The sequence below is a fragment of the Dipodomys ordii genome, unplaced genomic scaffold, assembly GCF_000151885.1.
Source record: "Dipodomys ordii isolate 6190 unplaced genomic scaffold, Dord_2.0 Scaffold49, whole genome shotgun sequence".
Taxonomy (NCBI): Eukaryota; Metazoa; Chordata; class Mammalia; order Rodentia; family Heteromyidae; genus Dipodomys; species Dipodomys ordii.
The window spans coordinates 4,745,431-4,770,598 of NW_012267265.1; the positions used below are offsets into that span (position 1 = coordinate 4,745,431).

The window sequence follows — 25,168 nt, forward strand, 5'->3', positions numbered from 1 at the left end:
AAGAGATGACTTCAGCCTAATCCTGTGAGGGAATCATAAATCAAAGTTACTTCTACTCATCTTTTTCACATCGAGTTAAAATCTATCTCAAGGAGATATAATTCTAACACTTTTAAGATTTTATCTTTGTACAAAAATCAGACTCTACACACCATAGAAATTTAGAGAAAGTCTTCAAACACTGGCTTTGAAAAGCACAACAAAATCCTGCAATGCAAAACAATGGTACAATGATATTTAAGGGAGTAGGAGAGTACCACCATTATCCATTACATTGGAGAAGACTAGAGGATCATGGAGAGACAAGTGTTGAACATAGGAACAGAGATTATGGAAACATTAAGCAACAGGACTCTAAACTGAGATTTAAGCTACCCAGGAAGAGATATACTTTGTTGCACAACTTTCTGACATGACCCCAGGGATGACCAGCTGTGGACATCGAAAACAGAACTCAAGTCAACAGGAGAAAAAAATATGCTGAGAGAGACTGTTCTTCAAGACTGAGATCCAGGGCTTCACAACCAGTTGTTGGATCCAGCCCTATCCTTACTTTCTATATGACCTTTAACAATTTAGACAAGTTGATGTTAGGGGAAATGAACCCCAAGGTAAGTATTCAAATGTTTTTTCTTTCATGTGATAGTTTCTAACATATTTATAAGATGATTTCTTAGTTGCCTTGTATGTCCCTCCCCCACAATATAATCCCTGCTTTCACTGTATTTCATGTTGGTATAATTTGTGGAGGGGAAGGAAAATAAACAAATCATTTAAATAGGGATACAGGTGGACCCATTGCAACAATAAAATGTACAGACATTATGTCGAAAAACTAGCTTTACAACTTTTGCAGGGGGGGTGAGAGGGTAGGGAGGGAGGGGGAGGATATGGGAAGGGATGGGAAGGGGAAACAAAGGAGGAAGCAACAATGCTTGATAAAAAATGTACTCATTATCTTGCCCGTGAAATTGTAACCCCTCTGTACAGGTAGTTTCAAAATTTCTTTTAAAAAGATTTTAAAAAACTTTCAAAAAGAGAAATCTGTAACCCCAAATGGTTTCACTTCAAAATTTTATCAAATGTTTAAAAAAATTTTAACATCAATCTATACAACCTCTTAATTATATAGAATAAACACCTTCCAATTTATATTAAGAAGCAAGTATTATCCTGATCTCCAAACCCCACAAACACACACACTCACACACACACATCTACTCCCAACACACACATACCACATGCATACACAGTTTATTCACCATGACTGAATAGATTTATTTCAAAATGTACAAAATTAATTCAGCATTCAAAAAACCATCACCATAAAATAAAATGCAAAAAACCACATGGTTATATCAATGATACAGAAAAATCATCTGACAAAATTCAATTCTTATTATAAAATTTCTCAGAAACATGGAAATAGAGAAGAAATTCCCTTCAACTTGACAAAGAATATCTACAAAAGTCCCTGCAGCTAACCTTGCACTTAATGATGACAGTCTGAATGCTTTCACAAAAGTCAGAAATTATAGAAATGTCTATTCTTCCCTCTCATCCTATAAAGTAATATATCTATGTAGAAAGTTCCAAGGACACAGGGGCTGGGGGTGGAAATGGGAAGGGATGGGAAGAGGAACCAAAGGAGGAGGCAACAATGCTTGATAAGAAATGTACTCATTACCTTGCTCATGTAATTGTAACCCCTCTGTATGGTATTTTCACCAAAAAAGAAAAAGAAAAGAAAGTGCCAAGGACTTCAAAACTAAAACAAAAATCTTCTCAGCATTCAATCTTCTCAGCTCTTTCAGCAAAATTATGAAATACAAGATAAATAAACAAATTATAGGCACAGGCACCAAAATTAAAAAATAATACCACTTATAATCAAGCCAAAATTAAATATTTAGGTATAAATCAAATAAGACTGTTTATGACTTAGTTATAAAGTATTTTGTGCTCCCTAATTTATATGTTAAATTACTAACTCCTGAGGTGATGGCATTAGGAGGTGAGGTCTACTATAGGAAGTAATTTGGTTTAAATTAGGTCTTAAAGATGGAGTCTCCATTATGGGATTAGTACTCATAAAAGGAAAAGAAGATAGCAGAGCTCACTCCTCAGTACATGAAGACAGCAAGAAGACAAATGTCTGGAAACCAAGAATTGAATTGGCTAGTGCCTCAATCTTGGCCTTCTGAGCCTCAAGAACTGTGGGGATTAATTAGTTGTTGCTTAAGTCATTCCACCTATGGTGTTTTCTTTTTCTTCTTTGTTTCTTGTCTCCTTCCTTCCTTCCTTCCTTCTTTCCTTTCTTCTTTCCTTCCTGTTCTTTTCCACCTTTCTTGTAGGTTATGGTTTTGGCTTATAGCAGGCAGATCTGGCAGAGATAAGCTTTTACATTAAAACTATATAACAAGCCAGGTGCCAGTGTCTCACTCCTGTAATCCTAGCTACTCGGGAGGCTGATATCTGAGGATCATGGTTCAAGTCTAGTCCAAGCAGAAAAGATTTTACCAATAAACTATTTTTTTAAGCCAGAAGTAGATCTGTGGCTCAAGTAGTAGAGCACTAGTATTGAGCAAAAAAGCTCAGAGAAAGTTCCCAGGCCCTTAGTTCAAGCCCCAGACCAGCAAAAAAAAAAAAACTATATATAACAAAATATTAAAATACATCATGTTATTGGATTGGAATACTCAATGTCATCATGATATCAATTTTTACCAAATATTATACAGGCTTAGTGCAACACCTATAAAAATTCTAGCCAAAATTTTCATAGATATAGACAATGTATTATAAAATTTATATGGTAGACAAAATAACTAAAATATTTTAAATAGTTTTGAAAAATAGGAAAGGAATGGAAATAGAACAGAACAGAGAATTCAGCAACTATATCCAAATTCTTACAAATTCCAGAGCAATGCAACAGAGGGAAGATAGTCATTGTGGCAAGTGGTACTGGAGCAATTTTACAGGCAAAAATAAACCATGTGAAACTAAGTCTCACATCTCACAGGAAAAATAATCCACTGCATTAAATGTCAGTACAAAGCTATCAAAGTTTTATTTCAACTAAATGAGTAAATATTTGAAAATATAGATACAGGCAACAGGGTCTTAGACTCAAAGACAAAGCACAATGCCTAAGAGGAAGAATTAACAAATTTTACCTCATCAAATTTTAAAGCCTTTGTTTTTGGAGAGACCTATTTAAGAAAAGGAAAAGAAAAGCTACAGACTGGAAGAAAATATTTGCAAAAAAACAATCAAACAAAGAACTAGTGTCTAGAGTACATAAAGAACACTAAAAAGTCAAAAAAAAAAGTAAATACAGCATGTTCCAATTAGAATACAGAAACAAATACATAAACAAATACCTTACAAAAAAACACAAGTAAATATATGTAATGAAGTTCAACATCATTAGAAAAATGCAATGAAGTCTAACTTACATGCTTAGAAAAACTACCATAAAAAACAATGAAAATATAAAATGTCAAAAATGAGTTCTAAATGCTAGTAATATCAATAAATGTAAATTAAGTTCTTGGTATTTTAATGTAATAATGTATTGTCTACAAGAGGCACATTTGAAACAAAATTATGCAGAAGTTTGATATGAAACTATTACTGAGCTGTTTTTACTAACAATACTTCTGGCATACAAGTAAATAAATGGGGGCTGGGAAGGTGGCTCAGTGGTAGAGTGCTTGCCTTGCATGCATGAGGCCCTGGGTTCGATTCCTCAACACCACATAAGCAGAAAAAGCTAGAAGAGGCACTGTGGTTCAAGTCGTAGAGCCTGGCCTTGAGCTGAAGAGCTGAGGGACAGCACCCAGGCCCAGAGTTCAGGCCCCATGACCGACAAAAAAAAAAAAAGTAAATAAATGAATTTTTTCCTCCTACCAATCAATTCTGTAGCCCTTTATGGGTACCAGCTGGGGATCCTACAGCTGATCCTAGGGTTTGAACTCAGGGCGTGGATGCTATCTCAGAGCTTCGTTTGCTCAAGGTAGAACTCTGCCTCTTGAGCTAAAGCTCCACTTCTGGCTTTTTTGGTAGTTTATTAGAGATAAGAATCTCATTCACTTTCTTTACTGCCCTGGCTGGCTTTAAATCACAATCCTCAGATCTCAGCCTCTTGAGTAGCTAGGATTATAGGTGTGAACCACAGGCACTGAGCTCAATTCAATTTTGATGCTAACAACTTGGAGATAATACCCAATTCTCCAGTCTCAAAAGTTCACCTTACAAGACTGCACTGACTTTAAGCAAATTGGATCCCAGGTTATTCACTCTGACCACCTTAGTTTCAAATCAGGAGTTCTAGCCTGGTATGGTGGCACACATCTATAATCCCAGCATTCAGGAGGCTGAGTGTAGCAGAAGAATCATGAGTTCCAAGACAGCCTGAGCTAGATAGCAAAGCCCTGTCTCTAGAAAACAAACAGGTCTAGGCAAAGGTGGCTCATGACTTTACTCTTAGCTACCCAGGAGATGGAGATAGAGAGGGTAGCATTTCAAGACCAGCTCAGGCAAAAATGTTAGAGCTACACAACATCTCAACTAAGATCTAGGCATGGTGGCACATGCCATCATCCTGCCCATGGTAGTTAGTCTAAATAGAAGGATGGTTGTCCAGGCCAGCCTAGGCAGAAAAAATAGATAGGGAGAGAGAGAGAGAGAGATGTTGAATATTTGCATAGGGTATGCCTCATCAATTCCACTCCTATATATACCTGTACAAGAGAATCTTGCCCATAGGATCATATGTCTATGGAAGCATTGCTCCTTCTAGCAAAAGTCTTAACCCTTGAATGAAATGGTATTTTCAAACTGCAGAAAAATGAGTGCACTATATTTATTACAGCATGGATGACTGAGTAGCAAATGTTAAGTACAAAAGCAAGTCATAGAAAACTACATATACTCCTTTTAAAGTTTAAAACCAGCTATTAATACAAATTGCATTGTTTTGATACATATATTTACTCATTAAAGACACATATATCATATAGACTATATACTTATTATATGTTGCCATATATATTATGTGTATAAATTATTTTTAAAGCAAGACAATGATAAACACAAAATTTGCCCATTTTTACAAATTACAAAATTGACCTATTATTCTTAAGTGGAAGCAGGAGACTAGGTTACAGAGAAATACATAAGTAGATGCACTTGTTACCGTTTTAGTGCTTAGGTCAAGTGGTAAGTTAAAATTTAAATCAGAAAAACTATGGAAACAATGTTGATAAAAGTATACCTGCTAGATACTATGAACCAAAGGATACTGAGTACACCAATTTTAAAATTAGGTTTTAAAAAGCATGTAAAATATAAAACATTTTATGGCATAACTGAAGGTATCATTTCTGTTACTGGAAACAATAGGCCAAGAAGATTTAATGCTTATGAAATAGTATGCACATTGGGCTGGGAAGGTGGCTTAGTGGTAAAGTGCTTGCCTTGCATGCCTGAGGCCCTGGGTTCGATTCCTCAGCACCACATAAGCAAAAAGAAAAAAGCCATGAGTGGTGCTGTGGCTCAAGTGGTAGAGCGCTAGCTTTGAGCTGAAGAGCTGAGGAATAGTGCCCAGGCCCAGAGTTCAGGCACCACGACTGGACCTAAAAAAAAAGAAAGAAAGAAATAGTATGCACTTAATAAGGTGTAATTAATAGTAACTGACAAACAATAGGATGGAAAAAACAGTGCTTCTAGTTGGCGATGTTTTTAACACATATTTTGTCAAAGATATTCAGGCTTCAGTAACAAAAATACCACAGTGGGTGGCTTACAGAAAACAGAAATTAATGCCTCATAATTCTATAGACTGAGAAGTCCAAACTTAAGGTGCTATGATGTTTGGTGTCTGGTGAGGATCATGAATTCTTCATAAACTTCGTTATATTTTGCCCTCACATGTTGGACTACTCCACCATAATGCAGTTCTCAATGGTCTCTTCTGCATGCCAGAACTAATTGCTATTGTGGGGCTCCACACTCGTGACTTAACCACCTTCCCAAAGCCCCATCTCTTATTACCATACAGTTCAGATATACAAATCAAATTTTGAGGGTATACAAGTGTTCAGAATAAATACCATTCTGAAAACTGATAGCTCAAGTAAGAGGATGGGAAAGAAAGATACACAAAATATTTTACTTTCTAATTAAGTCATATAAACTCAAAGTAAGGTATAGTAGATGATAGACAGACAGAATGTTATTTTACACTCAAAATACATATAAGATGCCTACGTTGTAAATTAGATATTTCGATCTTACGTATACTGTTGTATCACACCAATTGGACAAGAATATTAATCAGTGTAATATAATGTAATTTCTGGGCTGGGAAGGTGGCTCAGTGGTAGAGCGCTTACCTTGCATGCATGAGGCCCTGGGTTCCATTCCTCAGCACAACATAAGCAAAAAGAAAAAAGCCGGAAGTGGCACTGTGGCTCAAGTGGTAGAGCGCTAGCCTTGAGCTGAAGAGCTGAGGGACAGCACTCAGACCCAGACTTCAGGCCCCACGACCGGACCCCCCCCAAAAATATATATATATAATGTAATTTCTAAAACTAAAAACATTTTACTAAACATAGAGACAGAACTGATACAACCCATTTCAAGCAATGAATTTGGGGCTTTTTTAAAGCTGCCTTTTTCTTTTTATTCACTTTACCATTTAGTTTTATAAAGCTTAGAGGCACTTCTAACTCAGGGGAAGAGTCTGCAATTTAAGAAGCAAACCTTCCCTCTTCCACTTGGAACTCCAAAAAGGCAGAATATCCTGTGGCATGAAACTGAATTGGCAAGATTAGTCTGATTTTTTTTATTTTTTTTATTTATTTATTTTTTGGCCAGTCCTGGGGCCTGGGCACTGTCCCTGAGCTTCTTTGGTTCAAGGCTAGCACTCTATCACTTGAGCCACAGCACCACTTCTGGCTTTTCTGTTTCTGTGATACTGAGGAATTGAACCCAGGACTTCATGCATGCTAGACAAGCACTCTACCACTAAGCCACATTCCCCGCCCCTTATGGAGATAATTAGGACACTTAGAAACTAGAGACTGCTATTATATCCTGGAGAAACAGTTCTTCATCTTTAAGAAGTTTGGAATGCTGATTGGTTGTCTTATGGTGTGTTACCCTGGTGATATTTAAATCACATCTTAAAGATGTAAATACTTGGTGACTTTTTTTGTTAAGCAAAAATAGAGATCATTGGCACTCAACATGCTTGGCAAAAGAAATCACTTTTGGTGGGAAAGTCTTGTCTTCTTTACATAAATGAATAAAGTCTGAATTACACAGCAACTTGTGGGAAAGTGTTAAGCTCTTTAGAACTGAATGGCAATGAAAGCACTATATGTTGAAATCTGTGAGTCACCTAAGTGGTACTCAGAGGGAAATCTGTACCTACTCATACTACCTATACTGCAGGATGCTTTATAAATTTTCGTCTTCCTCGTCCTTCTAGTACTTTTTCCCCTCCTTCTCTATCAAACAATCCTGCCCTAAATGTATTTGAATGTATTGAAATGAAGTAGGCATTCACCTCTAAGGCTGGAGAGAGAGCCATAGCGCTAAGAGCACAGAACTGGAGTGTAAGAAGGGCAACAAGTTGACTGTTCAGGACAGTTGACCAGCTTAGCCAAGCAGAGTACGCCGAAGAAAAGTACTCCGCCTCTACCATGGCTCTGGGTAAGAGCCCCACACAGAGGCCATCTAATCTGGGTATCAGAGCAAGGGTACAACCAGGAAGTATCCACCCAGGGAAGGCCCTGGTGGCCAGGTGGTAAGGATGAGAAACTGACTATACCACGGAACCAACCAAAGAAACCGTGTCCCACAAGCCTTTGTGTATGTTTAAGCTTCAATACCTTCAGAACCACAAGTTTCACAAAGTGACCAAAATACTTCACGTGTGCAAGCATTCCCATTTTTTCTGAGCTGTGCAGGCATCAGCGGCCGTAGGGGTGGCGGTGGCCACACAGAATCCCGAGGAAGGGGCCAGAGACAGAGTGCCTGCGGCTTTTCACTCGCCTCCAGGGCAAACTGGGCGACTAGGAGTGGAAATCTTCACCCTACTGTCCAGAAAACCAAGGGAAAGCGGGAGTACCCCACGACATATCCCCACTTCGCACAGATCAGTCCCCCACCACCCTGGAAGAGCGCCATCTTTGATACTGGCAGAGACCCCACCCCACCAGCTAGCAGATAAGTGGGGTCTGGCAGGCAGCGACTGTGGCGCCATGTTTCAACAGGGCAATGGAATCTGACCAGTGGGAGTCAACTTCGCCCAAGGGAGGGTTGCCCTGCTAAGGAAGAGGAACCTCCTCCAGGGTTGGGCGACCGGAGGCGGCCCGCACCTCTGCTTAGCCAGCTGCAGAATATAATGATGATAATAATAATATAATGATGATCATAATAATCAGCTTACGACCTCCGGAGAGCGAGACAATCCATCGAGGCTCAGTGAAAGGTGGACAAAAGAAGTTTATCTACACGATTTACACCAGACAGGGGTCTTGAGACTACCTTGTCCTGGGCTAGAGACCCAGAACCAAGAGCAGCCTCAGCCACCAAACCTCCAAGCCTCCACCAGGCAGCCCTGACCCCCGACCTGTATTAGCCGGTCTGCAAACCTCCAAACCTCTGACCTCCAGGGCTGCAGAGCTGCACACCTCCAGAGGGGAGGGCTCTTCCCTGTCTTCCTTCCTCCTTCTCTGCAGCCTCTCCACTCTGCACGGGCCTGGCTGCTCTGCTGCGGAGGCCTCTCCACAGCCTCTCCAGAGGAGCCCGAATGACCTCCAGAGGGCTCCAAATGACCTCCAGAGGGGGTCAAATGACCTCCAGAGGAGCCCGAATGACCTCCCAGAGGAGCCCGAATGACCTCCAGAGGAGCCCGAATGACCTCCCAGAGGAGCCCAAATGACCTCCAGAGGAGCCCGAATGACCTCCAGAGGGGCCCGAATGACCTCCAGAGGGGCCCGAATGACCTCCAGAGGGGCCCGAATGACCTCCAGAGGAGGCCAAATGACCTCCAAAGGAGCCCGAATGACCTCCAGAGGAGCCCGAATGACCTCCAGAGGGGCCCGAATGACCTCCAGAGGAGCCCGAATGACCTGCAGAGGAGCCCGAATGACCTCCAGAGGAGCCCGAATGACCTCCAGAGGAGCCCGAATGACCTCCAGAGGGACACGAATGACCTCCAGAGGAGCCCGAATGACCTCCAGAGGGGCCCGAATGACCTCCAGAGGAGCCCGAATGACCTCCAGAGGGGCCCGAATGACCTCCAGAGGGGCCCGAATGACCTCCAGAGGGACACGAATGACCTCCAGAGGAGCCCGAATGACCTCCAGAGGGGCCCGAATGACCTCCAGAGGAGCCCGAATGACCTGCAGAGGAGCCCGAATGACCTCCGTAGGAACACGAATGACCTGCAGAGGACTCCAAATGACCTCCAGAGGGGGCCCTGAATGACCTCCAGAGGGCCCCGAATGACCTCCAGAGGGGCCCGAATGACCTGCAGAGGAACACGAATGACCTCCAGAGGAGGCCCGAATGACCTCCGGAGGGCCCCAAATGACCTCCAGAGGGCCCCGAATGACCTCCAGAGGGCCCCGAATGACCTCCAGAGGAGCCCGAATGACCTCCAGAGGAGCCCGAATGACCTCCAGAGGAGGCCGATGACCTCCAGAGGAGGCCCGAATGACCTCCGGAGGGGCCCGAATGACCTCCAGAGGGGCCCGAATGACCTCCAGAGGGGCCCGAATGACCTCCAGAGGGGCCCGAATGACCTCCAGAGGAGCCTGAATGACCTCCAGAGGGGCCCGAATGACCTCCAGAGGGGCCCGAATGACCTCCAGAGGGGCCCGAATGACCTCCAGAGGGGCCCGAATGACCTCCGGAGGGGCCCGAATGACCTCCGGAGGGGGCCCGAATGGCCTCCCGCGGCTTCCCTGCCCTCCACAGGCCCGCCCTGCTCCGGCAGGCTTTCCCCCCCATCTCTCCTCACTCCTACTCCCCCTCCCTCCAAGCTAACCTCCTAACAACAGTTTTTCCTAACCGTCCTTCTAACAGTTTTCCCCTAACGGTTTTCCAGCTGCCATTCATGCTCCTCCCCCAAGCAGCCCACTGTCCAATCATTCTTCCTGACAGCTCACCATGTGGGGCTCCTTCGGCGGCATGCCACGCCCCTTTTCGGCGGCATGGCGAGCCCCTCCAGCGCCGGAGCCCTGTGGGGCTGTGACGTCAGCCTCTCAAAGCCCTGCTGGATCGATCGGGTGGCCTGGACTATGAAGCGGGGAGGCTCGCCTCTTGATGCCCCGCCCCCTCCAGCAGGCCAGGCCCTGGGGCCACGCAGACTATGGGGCCCCGCTGATTATGGGGCCCCACGGGTTATTACAATAATAATAATAAACTGCCTAGGCGGCGACTTCATGCTACAGAAAACAGCCACCTCCCTCCTGTGTGACACCCAAAGCAGATCGCCTCCCACTGAACTAGCCTGGGAGGACCCCAAGTCTCTAAGGCAGAACATTTTTCTGCCCATTCAAACTGATCGGAGAAACCAACGAAGCCACAGGAAGCCTGACCTCTGCTAGGAAATCAGAGGCTCCATCAAGACACAAGAGCCCCCCAAATAAAACGAGGAACGCTCTTCTTATAATTATAATTTTTTAATATTTTTTCTATTTTTCCTCATTATATGTATTTTCTTCCTTTTTTCTCATTTTTTTTCCTTTCTATTTCATTGCTGTTCTGCTCATTCCTAGGTATGTAGCCGACCTTGATTAGGCCGTCCTCCTTCATTGTGTGCATACTAACATTAGACTATATTTTGATTACTCAGTTCCCCATTTCTCAATCTTAATATCTTTAATTTTAGTATTTTTATACTTAAATAATTTTTAAGTTTTTTATTTCCTTATTTTATATATTTTTTGTGTTTTTTTTCTTTCTTTGAATTTAGGTCTTAGTTATCTTCCTTCTGTTCCTTTCCTTCCCTAAATTCTTCTACTTTTATTTCCTCCTACTATTTTTCCTTGTACTTCTTAATTTCTGGTCCTCTGCTCCTTCTTTGATTTTTTTTTTAGTCAGTTGATCCTTTTGTTGTTTGTCTTTGACCTAGACTGTATCTGTATTCATTTTGATTATGTCAAAGTGGTTCATCAAGCTGAATCTGTTCAGTCCAGAGTGATTTAAACCTTATGACAGATTTGTTGACTGGTTACAACTATATATAATCCCCACTCCTGAATCACAGTACCTCTTCCCTAACAAAGAAAAGCAGAGATAGATAGGATGATTTTGAACCTCTAAAATTGGTGCAATTACATGGGTTGGGGTTGGGTTTTGTGGTGGTATTGGATCTCTTTTTAGATCCAAAAAAGGAGAGAATGAAAATGCCTATCTATGATTGTGAGCCTCTATATGATTGTGAGCCTCTAAAGTCTGTGCAACTACAGGGCTCTGGGTTGTTCAGTTTGTGTCTTAAGTTGTGTTCTGGTGTGCTATTGGATTTGCTTACATTTCCAAGTGGGCAGAAGAAGCCATAGAAACACAAGAAAAATGGCAAGTCAAGGCACATCAATCCCACCAAAAATAAACAGGCAACAGAGCAGTCAATGAAAAAACTAGAGGATAGTCCTCAAAATGCTCTACAAACACTACTGGTAAATATGATGAATGAAAAGATTGAGAACCTGCATAGGACTGTGCGTGAATGTGATGAGGCTAACCAAAGATTAATAGAGGAATTCATGAAATCCACAAGCAGAAAGCTAAGTGAACTCCAACCAGGAAAAGAGTCCAAGAAAGTACAGCCACTCAACTAAGGGATTTGAGAGAAAACCAAATCAAGGATATAAAGAAGTCCATACAGATGTAAGACAAAGCTTCAAGAGAGACAGGGAAACCATCAAAAATGACCAACTAGAAGGAAGGGAGACAAAAACCAAAATAGAAAGTCTTAATAGCAGGTTAGATGAGGAAGAAAATTGAATCTCTGGAATTGAAGATAGTCTAGACTTTGTAGAGAAAGAACAGAAAATTATTCAAAACAAATCAAAGAAACAAGACAGATCTCAGGAGCTCCAAGATACAATCAGGAAGCCTAATTTAAGGAGGGCCTAGAAAAGGAAGCCAATGGAATAGAAAATATATTTAACAGAATCCTAGCAGAGAATTTTCCAAATATCCAAAAACATAGGCTCATCCTTTGAAAAATATAACTCCAAACCAGAATTACAGAAAATTCTCAAGAATGTTCTACACATTGAAAACCAACAAGAACACGATATTGACAGAGAAATGGCCCCTAAACAAGAATACATACATATGACCATATAAGATGATGCTACGTGAAATGAACACCAAGATACAGAAACAAGAGGGTTTTTTTCTTTGTTGTTGTTTAATGTACTATGTGAGGTTATTTATTTTTTATTTCATTTTTTTTCTTTTTTCCCCCTATAGTTTATCCCTTGTTGTCACTGTATTTGATTTTGATACCATGTGTAGTGTACATATGTTTATCTGAATTAGGGAAGGGAAGGGGAACAACAAAATGCTGAGCCATAGGACAAATAGGGAACCAATGACACAGCAATACTCAAAAGACAATAGGTTGGAAATGAACTTTATAACTTGGGGAGATTTGGGGGCAGGAAAGTGGGAGAAAAATGAGGGTGGGGGGTAACAATGTTTGACAAGAAATGTATTCATTACCTTATGTATGTAACTGTAACCCCTCTGTACATCACCTTGAAAATAAAGTTAAATTTTAAAACTTGAAAAAAAATCAAATTTAAATGTATTACTTTAAATTCACCAAAGTATATAAACATAAAGGAAAGTTATGTAACTAAATTTTCACATGATGATGAGAAAAATAAAAACTAAATTATACTTAAGAGGCTGGATTGGAACCACTGTAATTTTTCTGGAGTATTTTTGGTATTTGGTTTTGTTGGCAGTACCAGTGCTTGAATTCTGAATTCTGAAAGCTGTGCTCCCTTGGCTTGTTTGTTCCCAATTGGTACTCTACCATTTGAGCAACACCTTTAGCCTTGTTTTCTTTTTGTCTTTTCTTTTTTGGTACTGGGGATCGAACCCAGGACGTTGTGCTTGCTAGGCAAGCGCTTTGCCACTGAGCTACATCCCAGCCCTGTTTTGTTTTTTTTTTAATTTACAGTAATTTTTATTTTAAAGGTAGAATTACATGTGTGAGCCACACATCCATAGCTTTGTTTTTTGGGAGTACTGGAGGTTGAACTTAGGGCCTTGTATTTGCTAATCAGGCACTTTAACTAATTAGGCCTCAGTTCCAGCTCCATAGTTTTCTATGTATAAATGCAGAAATTAGTAGATATGTAGAAAGAGGGAGAAGTCAAGAGAGAAAGCAGTATTCACTAACACTGTTCACTAACCAGGACTGGAAGCAACATCACCTCAAAATCAATGCTCAGAGATGGAAATCAGTGGCTTACACCTAAAGCCTACCTACTCAGAAGGATGAGATCTGAGAATCACATTTTGAAGCCAGCACAGTCAAATCCTTGAGATTCTTACCTCCAATTGACCAGCAAAAAAGCCAGAAGTGAAGGCATGGTTCACATGGTAGAGCACTAGTCATGAGTGTAAGCCTGAGGCCCTGAATTGTAGCCTCAGTATCAGTACAAACACACACACACACACACACACAATGGTAACTCCTAACTCTACATAACACCATTTTCTTCTAAAGGAACTTCTTAGATTGGGGACTAGGACAAGGTAAATACTTAAATCGTTGCTCTAGGTAACAATGGGCCCTCAAAGAATATTGATGCATATGAGAACGTGTGTACTATTGGGAGGACTTCCAGTGACTATTTTTGCTATATGCTTAGTTTTCAGCAAGCACAAATAACAATATAAACAAAGAAATTGAAAATACTGTAAATAAAAACTAAAAGATGATCAAAGTTAACATTTGATGGAAATTAAGATTTGTTCCCAATTAAACTATTAGTGAAATGGGAACAGAAGGAAATTCTTTGTGATTGCTCATTTTAGTCCACAAGCTGCTGAGCTGCTGACTCAAATTTGTAATATTCTTATTGTAACAGACTGAATATTTCTTTTCCTTCAAATTCATATGTTGAAACCCTAATCAATCTCCAAGGTGAAAGTATTAGGAGGTAGTAGTCTTTGAGGTGCTAAAATCATGATGAGTGTTCACAAATCAGTTAGTACTCTTATGAAAGAGAACAAGGATAGACAAATGAAGAGAAGAAGGGGAGAATGAAGTAAAGAATCTAATGTACATCCTACAAAATTAAGAGTCAGGGAAGGGGTGGATAGGGAGGGATGAGTAATAATGTTAAAAGGGGTGACATTAGGGCTGGGAATGTGGCTTAGTGGTAGAGTGCTTGCCTAGCATGCACAAAGCCCTGGGTTCAATTCCTAAGTACCACATAAACAGAAAAAGCCAGAAGCACTGTGGCTCAAGTAGCAGAGTGCTAGCCTTGAGCAAAAGAAGCTCAGGACAGCACCCAAGCCTTGAGTTGAAGCCCAGGACTGGCAAATAAAAATAAAAAAGGGGGTGACATTGATCAAGATATATTGTATTGATAAACAGCTTTGGTAAATGGCAACTCCTTTGTATAACTACCTAAATAATAAAAAGGAAAAAAAGAAAAGAGGTGCTAGTTGCTTACACCTGTAATCCTAAATATTCAGGAGATTCAGATCTGACCATCGAGATTTGAAGCCAGTCTCTGCAGAAAAGTGCTCGAGACTCCCTCTTCAATCCACTAGCAAAAAACTATGCTAGTTGATGGGTGACAATGTTATCAGATACTTTGTATTCGTATACTGTTTTGTAGAATGGGAACTTCTTTGTACAACCACTTAAAGATAATAAAAAAATTTTTTTTAAAAACTACGCTAGAAACATGGCCCAAGTGATAGAATACCAGTCATTAGCAATCAAGCTCAGCAAGTACAGACCTTGAGTTCAAGCCCTGGAACCAACAAAAAACAATAACAACAAAAGGGGCAAGAGCTCTCTTGTCTCTTCTGCCATGATGCTATGACTTTATTTGCACAGTAATAGTTGGTATGGCTTATTCCAGTTCCATGACAGAAGTAACATAAAAACTATGAGCCAAACCTGACAGAAAATATTATCCTAAGTTCAAATTGTAAGACATTTTGGCTGTGAGTTCAAACTCCACTACAGCCAAATAAATAAATAATGACAACATTTTATCTTCCAACAAAATTATTCTAGTAAAACCTAGGATTTTTTCTAGTGTAATCAAGGATGGTCACTGTAAACACTTTTATTTATCACTATCTGGAAAGCCAGGGATAAAGAGATGATAAAATGCCATGACTGATATAAATATTGAAAAAGAAGTAATGTTATGGTTATGACTCTATATTTTAAAAATCCAATATTCAGCAAAAACACAAAAATTAATGAAAATTTTGGTTAATTTATTAACCTAATTAATTAAAATTTGATATCACAGGTTCATATAAATAATTTTAATTTTACCACAACTTAACTAGTGATTCAGCATAATCTATGAATACATATATAAATATACATAGCTTCCTGGGTTCTCTTAAATTGAAGAATCCCTGGTTTGATAAACATTTGGATTTAAAACTTTGAGTCATACTGACTATCTGAGTGGTTTATATAACATTTTCACTAAGATCTAAGCAGGAAGGATGGAGGTAAGGAAGAGAGGAAGGAAGGAAAGGAGGGAGGGAAGGAGAACTCTAACAATCACTGCTATATTCTTACTACATCTAATAGTGCCTGTCCATAGGAAAATAATCAGTAAATATTTATGAATTATTGTCATTACTTGTTGGATAAACTAGAAGCTTCTTATCATGACATTTCAGTACCCTTACATGACATAAGCTCATCTGCTTCTTCACCCTCCACTAAGATACAACTGGGAATCAGAGTGAATTGCTGCTGGGGTGATTTTAGGACTAAAATGAGGAACCTTAGTTTCATGCATGATTTATATGGAATCTTTACCACAATCCAAGTATCCCAAAGGAAGGCAGATAGGAAAGAAGAGACAAGGAAGACAAGAAGGAAGATAAGGAGAGAAAGGCTTCCACATGCCAAGCACGTGTCAAAGACCATCAAAATAGTTTGTTTTCTCATCAAGGAAGATTGGAATCAGGAAACATAATAAGTGAAAAGGATGAGCGTAGGATGAAGAACAAAATAAACTACACGGAACATCACAATACAGGTAGATGTGATAAGAGTTGTAAACAAGAAAAGTATCATAAGAAACTGACAATTGGTTATGGAAATTTTTTTCTTTTTTATTGTGAAAATACTGTACAGAGGGGTTACAATTACATGAGCAGGGTGATGAGTACATTTCTTATCAAGTATTGTTGCCTCCTCCTTTGTTTCCCCTTACCAGCCTTGCTCTCCATCTCCCCCTTTGTCCCCCACCCCCACCTCACCAAAGTTGTAAAGTTCATTTTTCAACATAAAGTCATGTACATCTCATTGTTGCAATGGGTCCACCTGTATCCCTATTTAAACAATTTATTGGTTTCCTTTATTTGCAATAATTAGTATATGTCTGAGACAAGCAGAAACGGTCAGATAAGTTGATGTTAGGTGAAATGAACTCCAAGATAAGGACTCAAATGTTTTTTCTTTCTTGCTATTGTTTCTAACATATTTATAAGATGATTTTTTTGTTGCTTTGTATGTCCCTCCCCCACAGTATAACCTCTGTTTTCACTGCATTTGATGTTGGTATAATTTGGTTATGGAAATTTTAAATAATGATTTTATTTCTTTTAAATAACCATTTTAATTCTCCAACTTGATCATTTGTTTCCTCCCAAATCAGTCATCTTCCTTCTTAAATTCCTGCCTTTCTTCCATCCTTTTTTCCATCCCTTATTTTTTGTGGAAATCCTTAAACCATCAGTCTGACATTCTTCAAACAGTGGGAAATAGACAAATACAGTGAGAAATGATCTAATACAGACATGGATGAGGTCAAAGATAGCAAGAGTGAGATGGCTCAAATGTGAGATCAAGACTATCTCCTTAGAGATAGCCTAAGGACCTGTCCAAGGCTAGGGTCAGAACCAAGAATCAAGCTCCGGAAGTAGATGAAGGATAATGAACAAAATCTTCCTGACAATAGCGGATATAGTCAACAAATGCATCTATCCATGCAGAGAAAGGGAAATCTGTCCCTGGTTCTCTGAGGCTACTGTATGCTTTAAGGGCAAAGAGATCATGTTCAAGCATCCAAGCAGAAAACACTTAACAGAATGATGGGCTGAACAGCACAATTATCTCTTCTAACCTCCCACTCCTCCACAGGCAGAGACATGGCTGCCAGGGTCAGCTGGCAGGGTGAGGTGAGACTGAACAGCAGCCGGAGGGAATCTGCCTATTTCGACATCTTCTATGGAAATGCACACTGACAGAGCACCTAATGAATGATGCTAAGTGCCTGAAACAGCAGGTTGATGAGGATAGGCCACTGTCAGCTCTTGCTTTGCTCTAGCATCTCAGCAACACTTTCCTTTCGGCATGTCAACAGCTCGTCTCCCCGGAGATGAGCAGCAAGCACAGATGTTTAAAAAGCAAGAGCAGTCTCAATTCAAGGAGAGGAGATTAAAAGAAAGTTATTTTTTTGTTTTTTTTTTAATAGTGAAGATGGGGCTGGGAATGTGGCTTAGTGGTAGAGCGCTTGCCCTACATGCACAAAGCCCTGGGTTCGATTCCTCAGTACCACATACGCAGAAAAAGCTGGAATCGGCGTTGTGGCATCTCAAGTGGTAAAGTGCTAGCCTTGAGGAAAAGCTCAAGGACAGTGCCCTAGCCCTGAGATCAATCCCCAGAACTGGCCCCAAAAAAACACCAAAAATGAAGAGGTCAAACTCCAGTAGCTCATCTCTGTAATCCTAGCTACTCAAGAGGCTGAGATATGAGGATTGAGATTCAAAGCCATCTGGGGTAGAAAAGTCTAAGACACTCATCTCTAATTAACCAGCAGACCAGAGGTGAAGGTATGGCTCAAATGGTAGAACACCATCCTTAAGTAAAAAGGCTAGGCAAGGATGTGAGGCCCTGAGTTCAAGCCCCACTACCAGCAGGGGGAAAAAAATACTATCTGTATGTGTATGTATGGAGAGAGAGAGAGAGAGAGAATAGATAGATGGAGAGACAGGGAGAGAAAGAGAAAGAAAGAAAATCACAACTCCCTTCTTACTTTCTACAATTTCAATTGATAAATTCCAAGCATTTTGGGAACTTCAATCTTTTGTTATATAATTGGTTTTTTTCTGATTTATTGTTGTTTTAGAGGTGATATGCAGTGGGGTTATCTTTATATACTTCAGGTAATAAGTATATTTCCTTTGCACAGTATCAGCTGTTCCCTTATTCTCTCCCATTCCCTCCCTTCCATCTCCACCCATGAGTTGCATAGTTCACTATCATCAATGTACAGTGCCCTCCACTGAGGAAACTGAGGCATAAAGAAATTACATGGTGGGTCTGGGAATGTGGCTTGGTGGTAAAGTGCTTGCCTAGCATGCATGAAACACTGAGTTCTATTTCCTCAGTACCACATAAACAGAAAAAACTGGAATGGGCACTGTGGCTCAAGTGATAGAGTGCTAGCCTTAAGCAAAAGCAGCTCAGGGACAGTACCCAGGCCCTGAGTTCAAGCCCCAGGACTGGCAAAAAAAAAAAAAATTACTTGGCATGCCACAACAGGAACCAAGAATCAAATATACTCCACTCCACATGCTACACATCCTAATCCAATTCTCATGGTTATGATTTCCTGGTAACTAGCCCAGAATTAGCCTTTGAGTAAGGCAATTGATAGACTGTTAATGTTTACTATGGAAAACATTAGATATATTTTTAACGTAGATAAAATAATATAATGGGCATCATGAAATCCATATCTTAGCTTCAACAATGGTCAAATCACAACCACTTGTTTCATAAAGAACCCTAGCTTGCAGCAATGGACTGTGGTCTAGAAAATCCTGTCATGTCATTCTCTCTGGAATCTTTTCCTTTCTTTTTTTCTTCCCCCCTCTTCCCTACCCCCAGCCCCACCAGCCTTAGGAACTACTGAGATTTGACACTACTGGAACCCCACCCCCATCCCCTCCAACAGCTGTTTTTTTACTGGTATTTAGAATAAGGCTGATATCTTTCTGCTTTTTTTGGTGGTTAATTGAAGATAAGAGTCTCACACTTTTCTGCCTGGGCTAGCTTTGACCCACTATCCTCAGATTTCAGCCTCTTGAGTAGTTAGGATTACAAGCATAAGCTATCAGTGCGCAGCCTAATTGTTATGTATTTTTAAATATCAGCTAGAAGAAAACTTAAAAATAAACCACCTCTCCATGTTATTTCCTCATAACACTTGTTGTTGTCTGAAATATTCTTACTATTTTACTTGTTTTTTATCTCTTTTCCCACATACTCTAAATTTAAATCCCAGGAGGGGAAAAGCCTTGCCTATTTGCTTACCAACGTATCCAGGTGCTAGAAGAGTCATAGCAGAAGCTCAATAAACATTTCATGATTACAGAGTTCTTGATTTTGCCGTGCTTCGTTGTACACTAACCTTTCTTCTTTTAGATGCATTTCCTAAGGATAGCATCTGAAGTATGGGTCATGTAAGGTGCACTATCACTCCTCATTTTAACATATTTATTCATTGAAAAAGCACTCAAAATGCTCACATCTACACACTTTTATGCAAGTCACTTAAACAATGTTTACAGAGAAAATGTAGTAGCACAGGGATATGTTTGTAGTTACATGAAAATAAGCAAGATATAAATATGTATAACATTATGACTACAAACAGGATTTTTCAAACACTTACAGAACAGCTTGTGAGGAAACACGCCAGAATGCTGAGTGTCTTTGGTGTTATAATTGAAGGCCACTGGTTTTTTGTTCTTCTTCCTGCTTTTCCACAGATGCTAATTTTCTATACTGAACATGTATTACTCTTAACATAAGAAACAAAAAAAACTGGCCCCCTTTTTTTTTTTTTGGTCTGTCATGGGACTTGAACTCTGGGCTATCCCTCAGCTCTTCAGCTCAAGGCGAGCGCTCTACTGCTTGAGCCACAGCACCACTTCCGGTTTTCTAGTGGCTTATTGGAGATAAGAGTCTCATGGACTTTCCTGCCAGGGCTGGCTTTGAACCATGATCCTCAGATCTCAGCCTCCTGAGTAGCTAGGATTTCAGGTGTGAGGCACCGGTGCCCAGCAAATGGCCCTACTTTTAAAAAGGATTATTGTCATTCTGTTGGAAGGTAGGTATGTGGAATAGAGATCTTGTTGCACCCAGCTTAGACTATTCAATCTGCCACATTTCATATCCTCCTTAGAAAGCACCTTTCCATTATCTGGCTCTGACCAGTTTTCAATTGTAAGCAAACCAGTGTTTTTCTTTCTGCTTACAACTATCATTTATTTGGACTTGCTCTGCTTACAGATTCTCCATGGAATTCTCCAAACTCACATCAATACACTAGGGCTATTTACTCCCTTCCCCATCATCCTTGATACTTCCTCCATTCTTCCTTGCCCATTCCCAAATACACAAGATTATGATGCAGATTACACTGCTCATATTTTCTAAGGGTCTCACTGGCCCACACTGGTCAATCCTCCCACCTCTGCTTCAAAAGTGCTGGGATTACATCAGGCCTGGCAAAGTCATATACTCCTGACCATACTCTACCATTATAATCCAGCCCAAGAAATACAAATAGGAAAGTATGTTCTAGGCATGCTTAATTAAAATTTAAAACTATTCAATGACTATGCGTTTTTATTTTTTTGGTCATGGGGCTTGAACTCTGGGCCTGGGCGCTGTCCCTCAGCTCTTCAGCTCAAGGCTAGGGCTCTACCACTTGAGCCACAGCGCCACTTCCAGCTTTTTCTGTTTATGTCATGCTAAGGAATCAAACCCAAGGCTTCATGCATACAAGGCAAGCATTCTACCACTGACCACCTTCCCAGCCCTATGAATTATTTTTTTGTAAATAATTCGACCAATAAGCCACATTCCCAGCTCTTATGCGTTTTGGGTTTTTTTTTAAATAATATTTTGTTGTGGTGGTAGTGGTACTATAGAATCGAACCCTGGGCCTCATGCATGCTAGGCAAGCACTCTATCACTAAGCCACCTTCCCAGCCCCCCGACTATGCATTCTTGATATTGGTTTGTGCCACTGTTATTTTATAAACAATAAAATATCAGTGTCCTGGAAAGGCTCCTATTTTAAGTACAAGTATCACTGGTATCATTCAGCATGGAAGTTTTCTATCACAAGAAATATTATAGCACCCTCTACTGTTAGGAAACAAAGTTGAAGGATATCTTGGGCTTATCTTTCCCTACAGGAGTCTCCAGCATCATAGCACCACAGGCTGCCAACCATCTTGTTCATATGTAAAAACATGATTTAGAAGAAAAGCATAGGGCTTAATGCAAACAAGATATTAAAAGTAAAGGCAAAGAATAAAAATCCAATCATGTGTGGAGTTGAATGGTAGTGAGAGAGACCTGTAAAACTCCTGAGAATGTATGTCTCAAATGGCACAAACCTACTCATTTCAGCCTCCAATAAAAGGAAATAATGATGCTGAAAATAAAGAGAAAATCTTTGCAGGCCTTTCAAGAAATCTTAAGTGAGTAAACTGATGTTGCTAGATTTTAATTTTTTAATGTGCTTAAGCAAAATTACAGTAGGCTAATAACTACATGGTCCATAATTCCTTCCAAGCTCCAAAGTGTATGATTCCATTAGCTTAAACTAAATTCATTTATCTTCACAGTGAAATAGCTACCAGAGAATTATACATCAGCTCATAAAGAAGCAGATGAATTCTGAAAAATAATGCTCTGTGGCTCTCAATGATTTAATTTAAAAAGTGGCAAGTATCCAGACATAGGATGACAGCACTATTTCATTCTTGAGAGGAGAGGCAAGGGGGCCTTGGCCAACTATCCCTGGAGGGATAGTCATGTCAGTTTTAGTCTGCTATAGCAAGAAGTTATTATCTCATCCTCCACAAGTTACCCTCAGCCCAGCACATCTGAGCAACTTCCACGCATAGATGGCAGGGCAATCCTAGGGCCATGCAGGGTCTTTGAAAAGAGGGATTTCTCCATTTTCTTGCTTCAGGTCATCAAGCAGAAAATTCTGCCTCTTCTGTATAAGGAAGACTTCATCTTCCATGACTATCACATCCCACCACATCAAAGAGAAAAGTCAGTTAACTGGGGTGATTTAGGGAAAAGTCATTGTACACTGACTATAATGTCAGTCACTCATATTTCCCCAGGCAGTTTCAGTGCTAGGGACTCATTGCTTCATTTCCTGTGGTCATGACTACACAGGTAAATTCAATTTAAAACAAGGAAGTTCAAGTTCAATTTGCTGTTAATTCCAAGCTACCTCCTACTTTTGAGCATTTCAGGAAGAAATAATCCATTCATTTACAAAAGGAACATGCTGATCAAACATGGAATGTGTTGATCAAACATGAGGAACAATAGAACGCATTACCATGAGGGTAGGAGGTTTGTATCAATATTCACTGTAATCTCTGTGGCTTCTAGAACTATTTGATCCACAGTATCTACTTAATCAATATCTGCTGAATCAATTAATGAACTATTGTTTGAAGAACTAATTTGGGGCCACTTAAATTATTTTCAATGTTAATGTTTGTCTTCAGGCTTTGGAAGAATAATATCACTTTACATAAGATCTCCTCAGTTGTTCTTAGGGGAAAATATGTCAAAAGGAAGGGAAGATTTCTTTTACATATAAAATTGACTATTTGCTTTAGACCAAAAAACACACAACCTTTGGAAAGAAACTTTCTATAAAACAATGTTTCAATATAATTTTATTAGCACTTATTACATCAAAACTCGGTTATATTGATCCAAATGAATGATTTAGAAACTTCAAAAGCATATGTAATTAGCTTTTAACAATATGGTAGAACTAATTCTCAGCCCTCAAAGTCAAGAATACTACTTCGAATTAAGTGTAGTTCTATCAAGAACTAGAAATGAACTCTGTGTGCATAGCATCAGTTAAGGTTCCATGAAAATATAACATATCAATGAATGTATCAGTGGCAAATACCACTGGCTTCCAAATTAAAGGAATTTTGAACCAAGACACAATCAGGGGCTTTCATTCAATACAGAGTTAATGTAAGTTTATAAGGAGACCCTGAATCCTTAAGTACTTGTAGTATGATTTTATGCCTTAACACTAGTGTAAAATACATCAACTCTAATGCATAGATTATGACACATTATGACAACAGAATACTTTTCCACAGAGCTTTTTCTATATCACAAAACGCTGACATTTGCAGGTAGTATATGCTGCTCATTGCTGATCTCGTGAAATTCTACGTCCTCCAGCTTGAGCAGTATTGTAGGATTCACAGATTTTACACTTCATGCCTAAAATATGGAACTGGACTGTCGATCGTCCATTACAGTCATTGCAGAGAATCTAAAAAATGAAGAGATAAACTCATGGTTAAGTAAGTTAAGACACTGTCTGCTCAAAGCAGTCCCTTAATCATACTGAAGATACGCAAACATACATAGATACGTCTAAACAGTCCCTTAAGAAATGTTCCTTAAAAAACATTCCCTTTTAGCCAGGCGTCAGTGGCTCACGCCTGTAATCTGTGATCTGAGGATCACAGTTCAAAGCTAGCCTGGGCAGGAAAGTCCGTGAGACTCTTATCTCCAATAAACCACCAGAAAACCGGAAGGGGCACTGTGGTTCAAGTGGTACAGCACTGGCCTTGAGCTGAAGAGCGCAGGGACAGTGCCCAAGCCCAGATTTCAAGTCCCATGACAGACAAAAAAAAAAAAAAAAAACCCTTTTGGGCTGGAAATGTGGCTTAGTGGTAAAGTGCTTGCCAGCATGCATGAAGCCCTAGGTTTGATTCCTTAGTACCTCATAAACAGAAAAAGCCAGAAGTGGTGCTGTGGCTTAAGTGGTAGAGTGCTTGACTTGAGCAAAAGAAGCTCAAGGACAGTGCCCGAGCTAAGTTCAAGCCCCAGGACTGGCAAACACACACACGCACACATGCGCGCACGCACGCGCGCGCGCACACACACACACACACGCAAACACACACACACACACACACAAATACAGTCCCTTCTTATGTAACTGAAACACCTCTGCACATCACCCTTCCAATAAAATTTAAATTAAGAATGTTCTCAATAAAAAAAAAAAACTCCCTTATTCCCCACTGAAAACATAAGTATTTATTAAGGGTAGCTTTGAATTTAGAAAATGAAAACAAAAGTTCAAAGAAAGATGATTGTACAAGAGCTTCCAAACTGCATGAATAGTAAAAACAAGAAAATTAATCTACTCATAACCAGATTAACACCTAATACTTACAATTCAAAATAACACATAAAATTTCATTATTTTTCACTGGCACTCAGAACTTTATCCATCAGGTAATAAAACTGAAATTTGTACACATCTGTGAAATTCTGGTTACTTTTTTAGTCCCAACATAGTCTGCTATAAGAATGACATTAAAGTTCAAAAATGAGCTCTTTCACTGGATGTTGATGAAAACGAACTAAGCAACTCAAGGGCAGTGAGTGGAAGGAGGGAATGAGAGGGAACAAGAGAACAGCTGACACTAAGCAAAAGGACAGACATGTATTTATCACCTGATGTGCAAGAAATAATTGTATTGTCAAAGCTCATTGAATTCACAAACATTATAGACCATGATAATAACAATTTGCCTTGTGAAGGTTAAAATGTGTTTGTGATTTAACTAAGTATCACTATCTCACAATACTGTGACATTTATGTAATCTCTTACTCTCAATAAAAAATTATTCCAAAAATGAGCACTTTCTCAACTGAGTAAAAAGAGAAAGGCTGGAGCCGGGCGCCAGTGGCTCACGCCTGTAATCCTAGCTACTCAGGAGGCTGAGATCTGAGGATCTCGGTTCAAAGCCAGCCCGGGCAGGAGAGACCATGAGACTCCTATCTCCAATAAACCACCAGAAAAC

At 40.0% G+C, this 25,168-nt stretch overlaps 1 protein-coding gene across 2 annotated transcripts in view; it reads right to left on the reverse strand.

Moving 5' to 3' along the window:
- Window positions 1-22,974: 22,974 nt before the first annotated feature.
- Window positions 22,975-25,168, reverse strand: part of Rchy1 (ring finger and CHY zinc finger domain containing 1, E3 ubiquitin protein ligase) — a 27,179-nt gene continuing 24,985 nt past the window's right edge. For both annotated transcript variants that reach the window (XM_013020238.1, XM_013020237.1), the window contains exon 9: window positions 22,975-23,618. In XM_013020238.1, coding sequence (XP_012875692.1) covers window positions 23,490-23,618 — 129 coding nt within the window. In that variant the 3' untranslated portion in view covers window positions 22,975-23,489. The remainder of the gene's footprint in view (window positions 23,619-25,168) is intronic.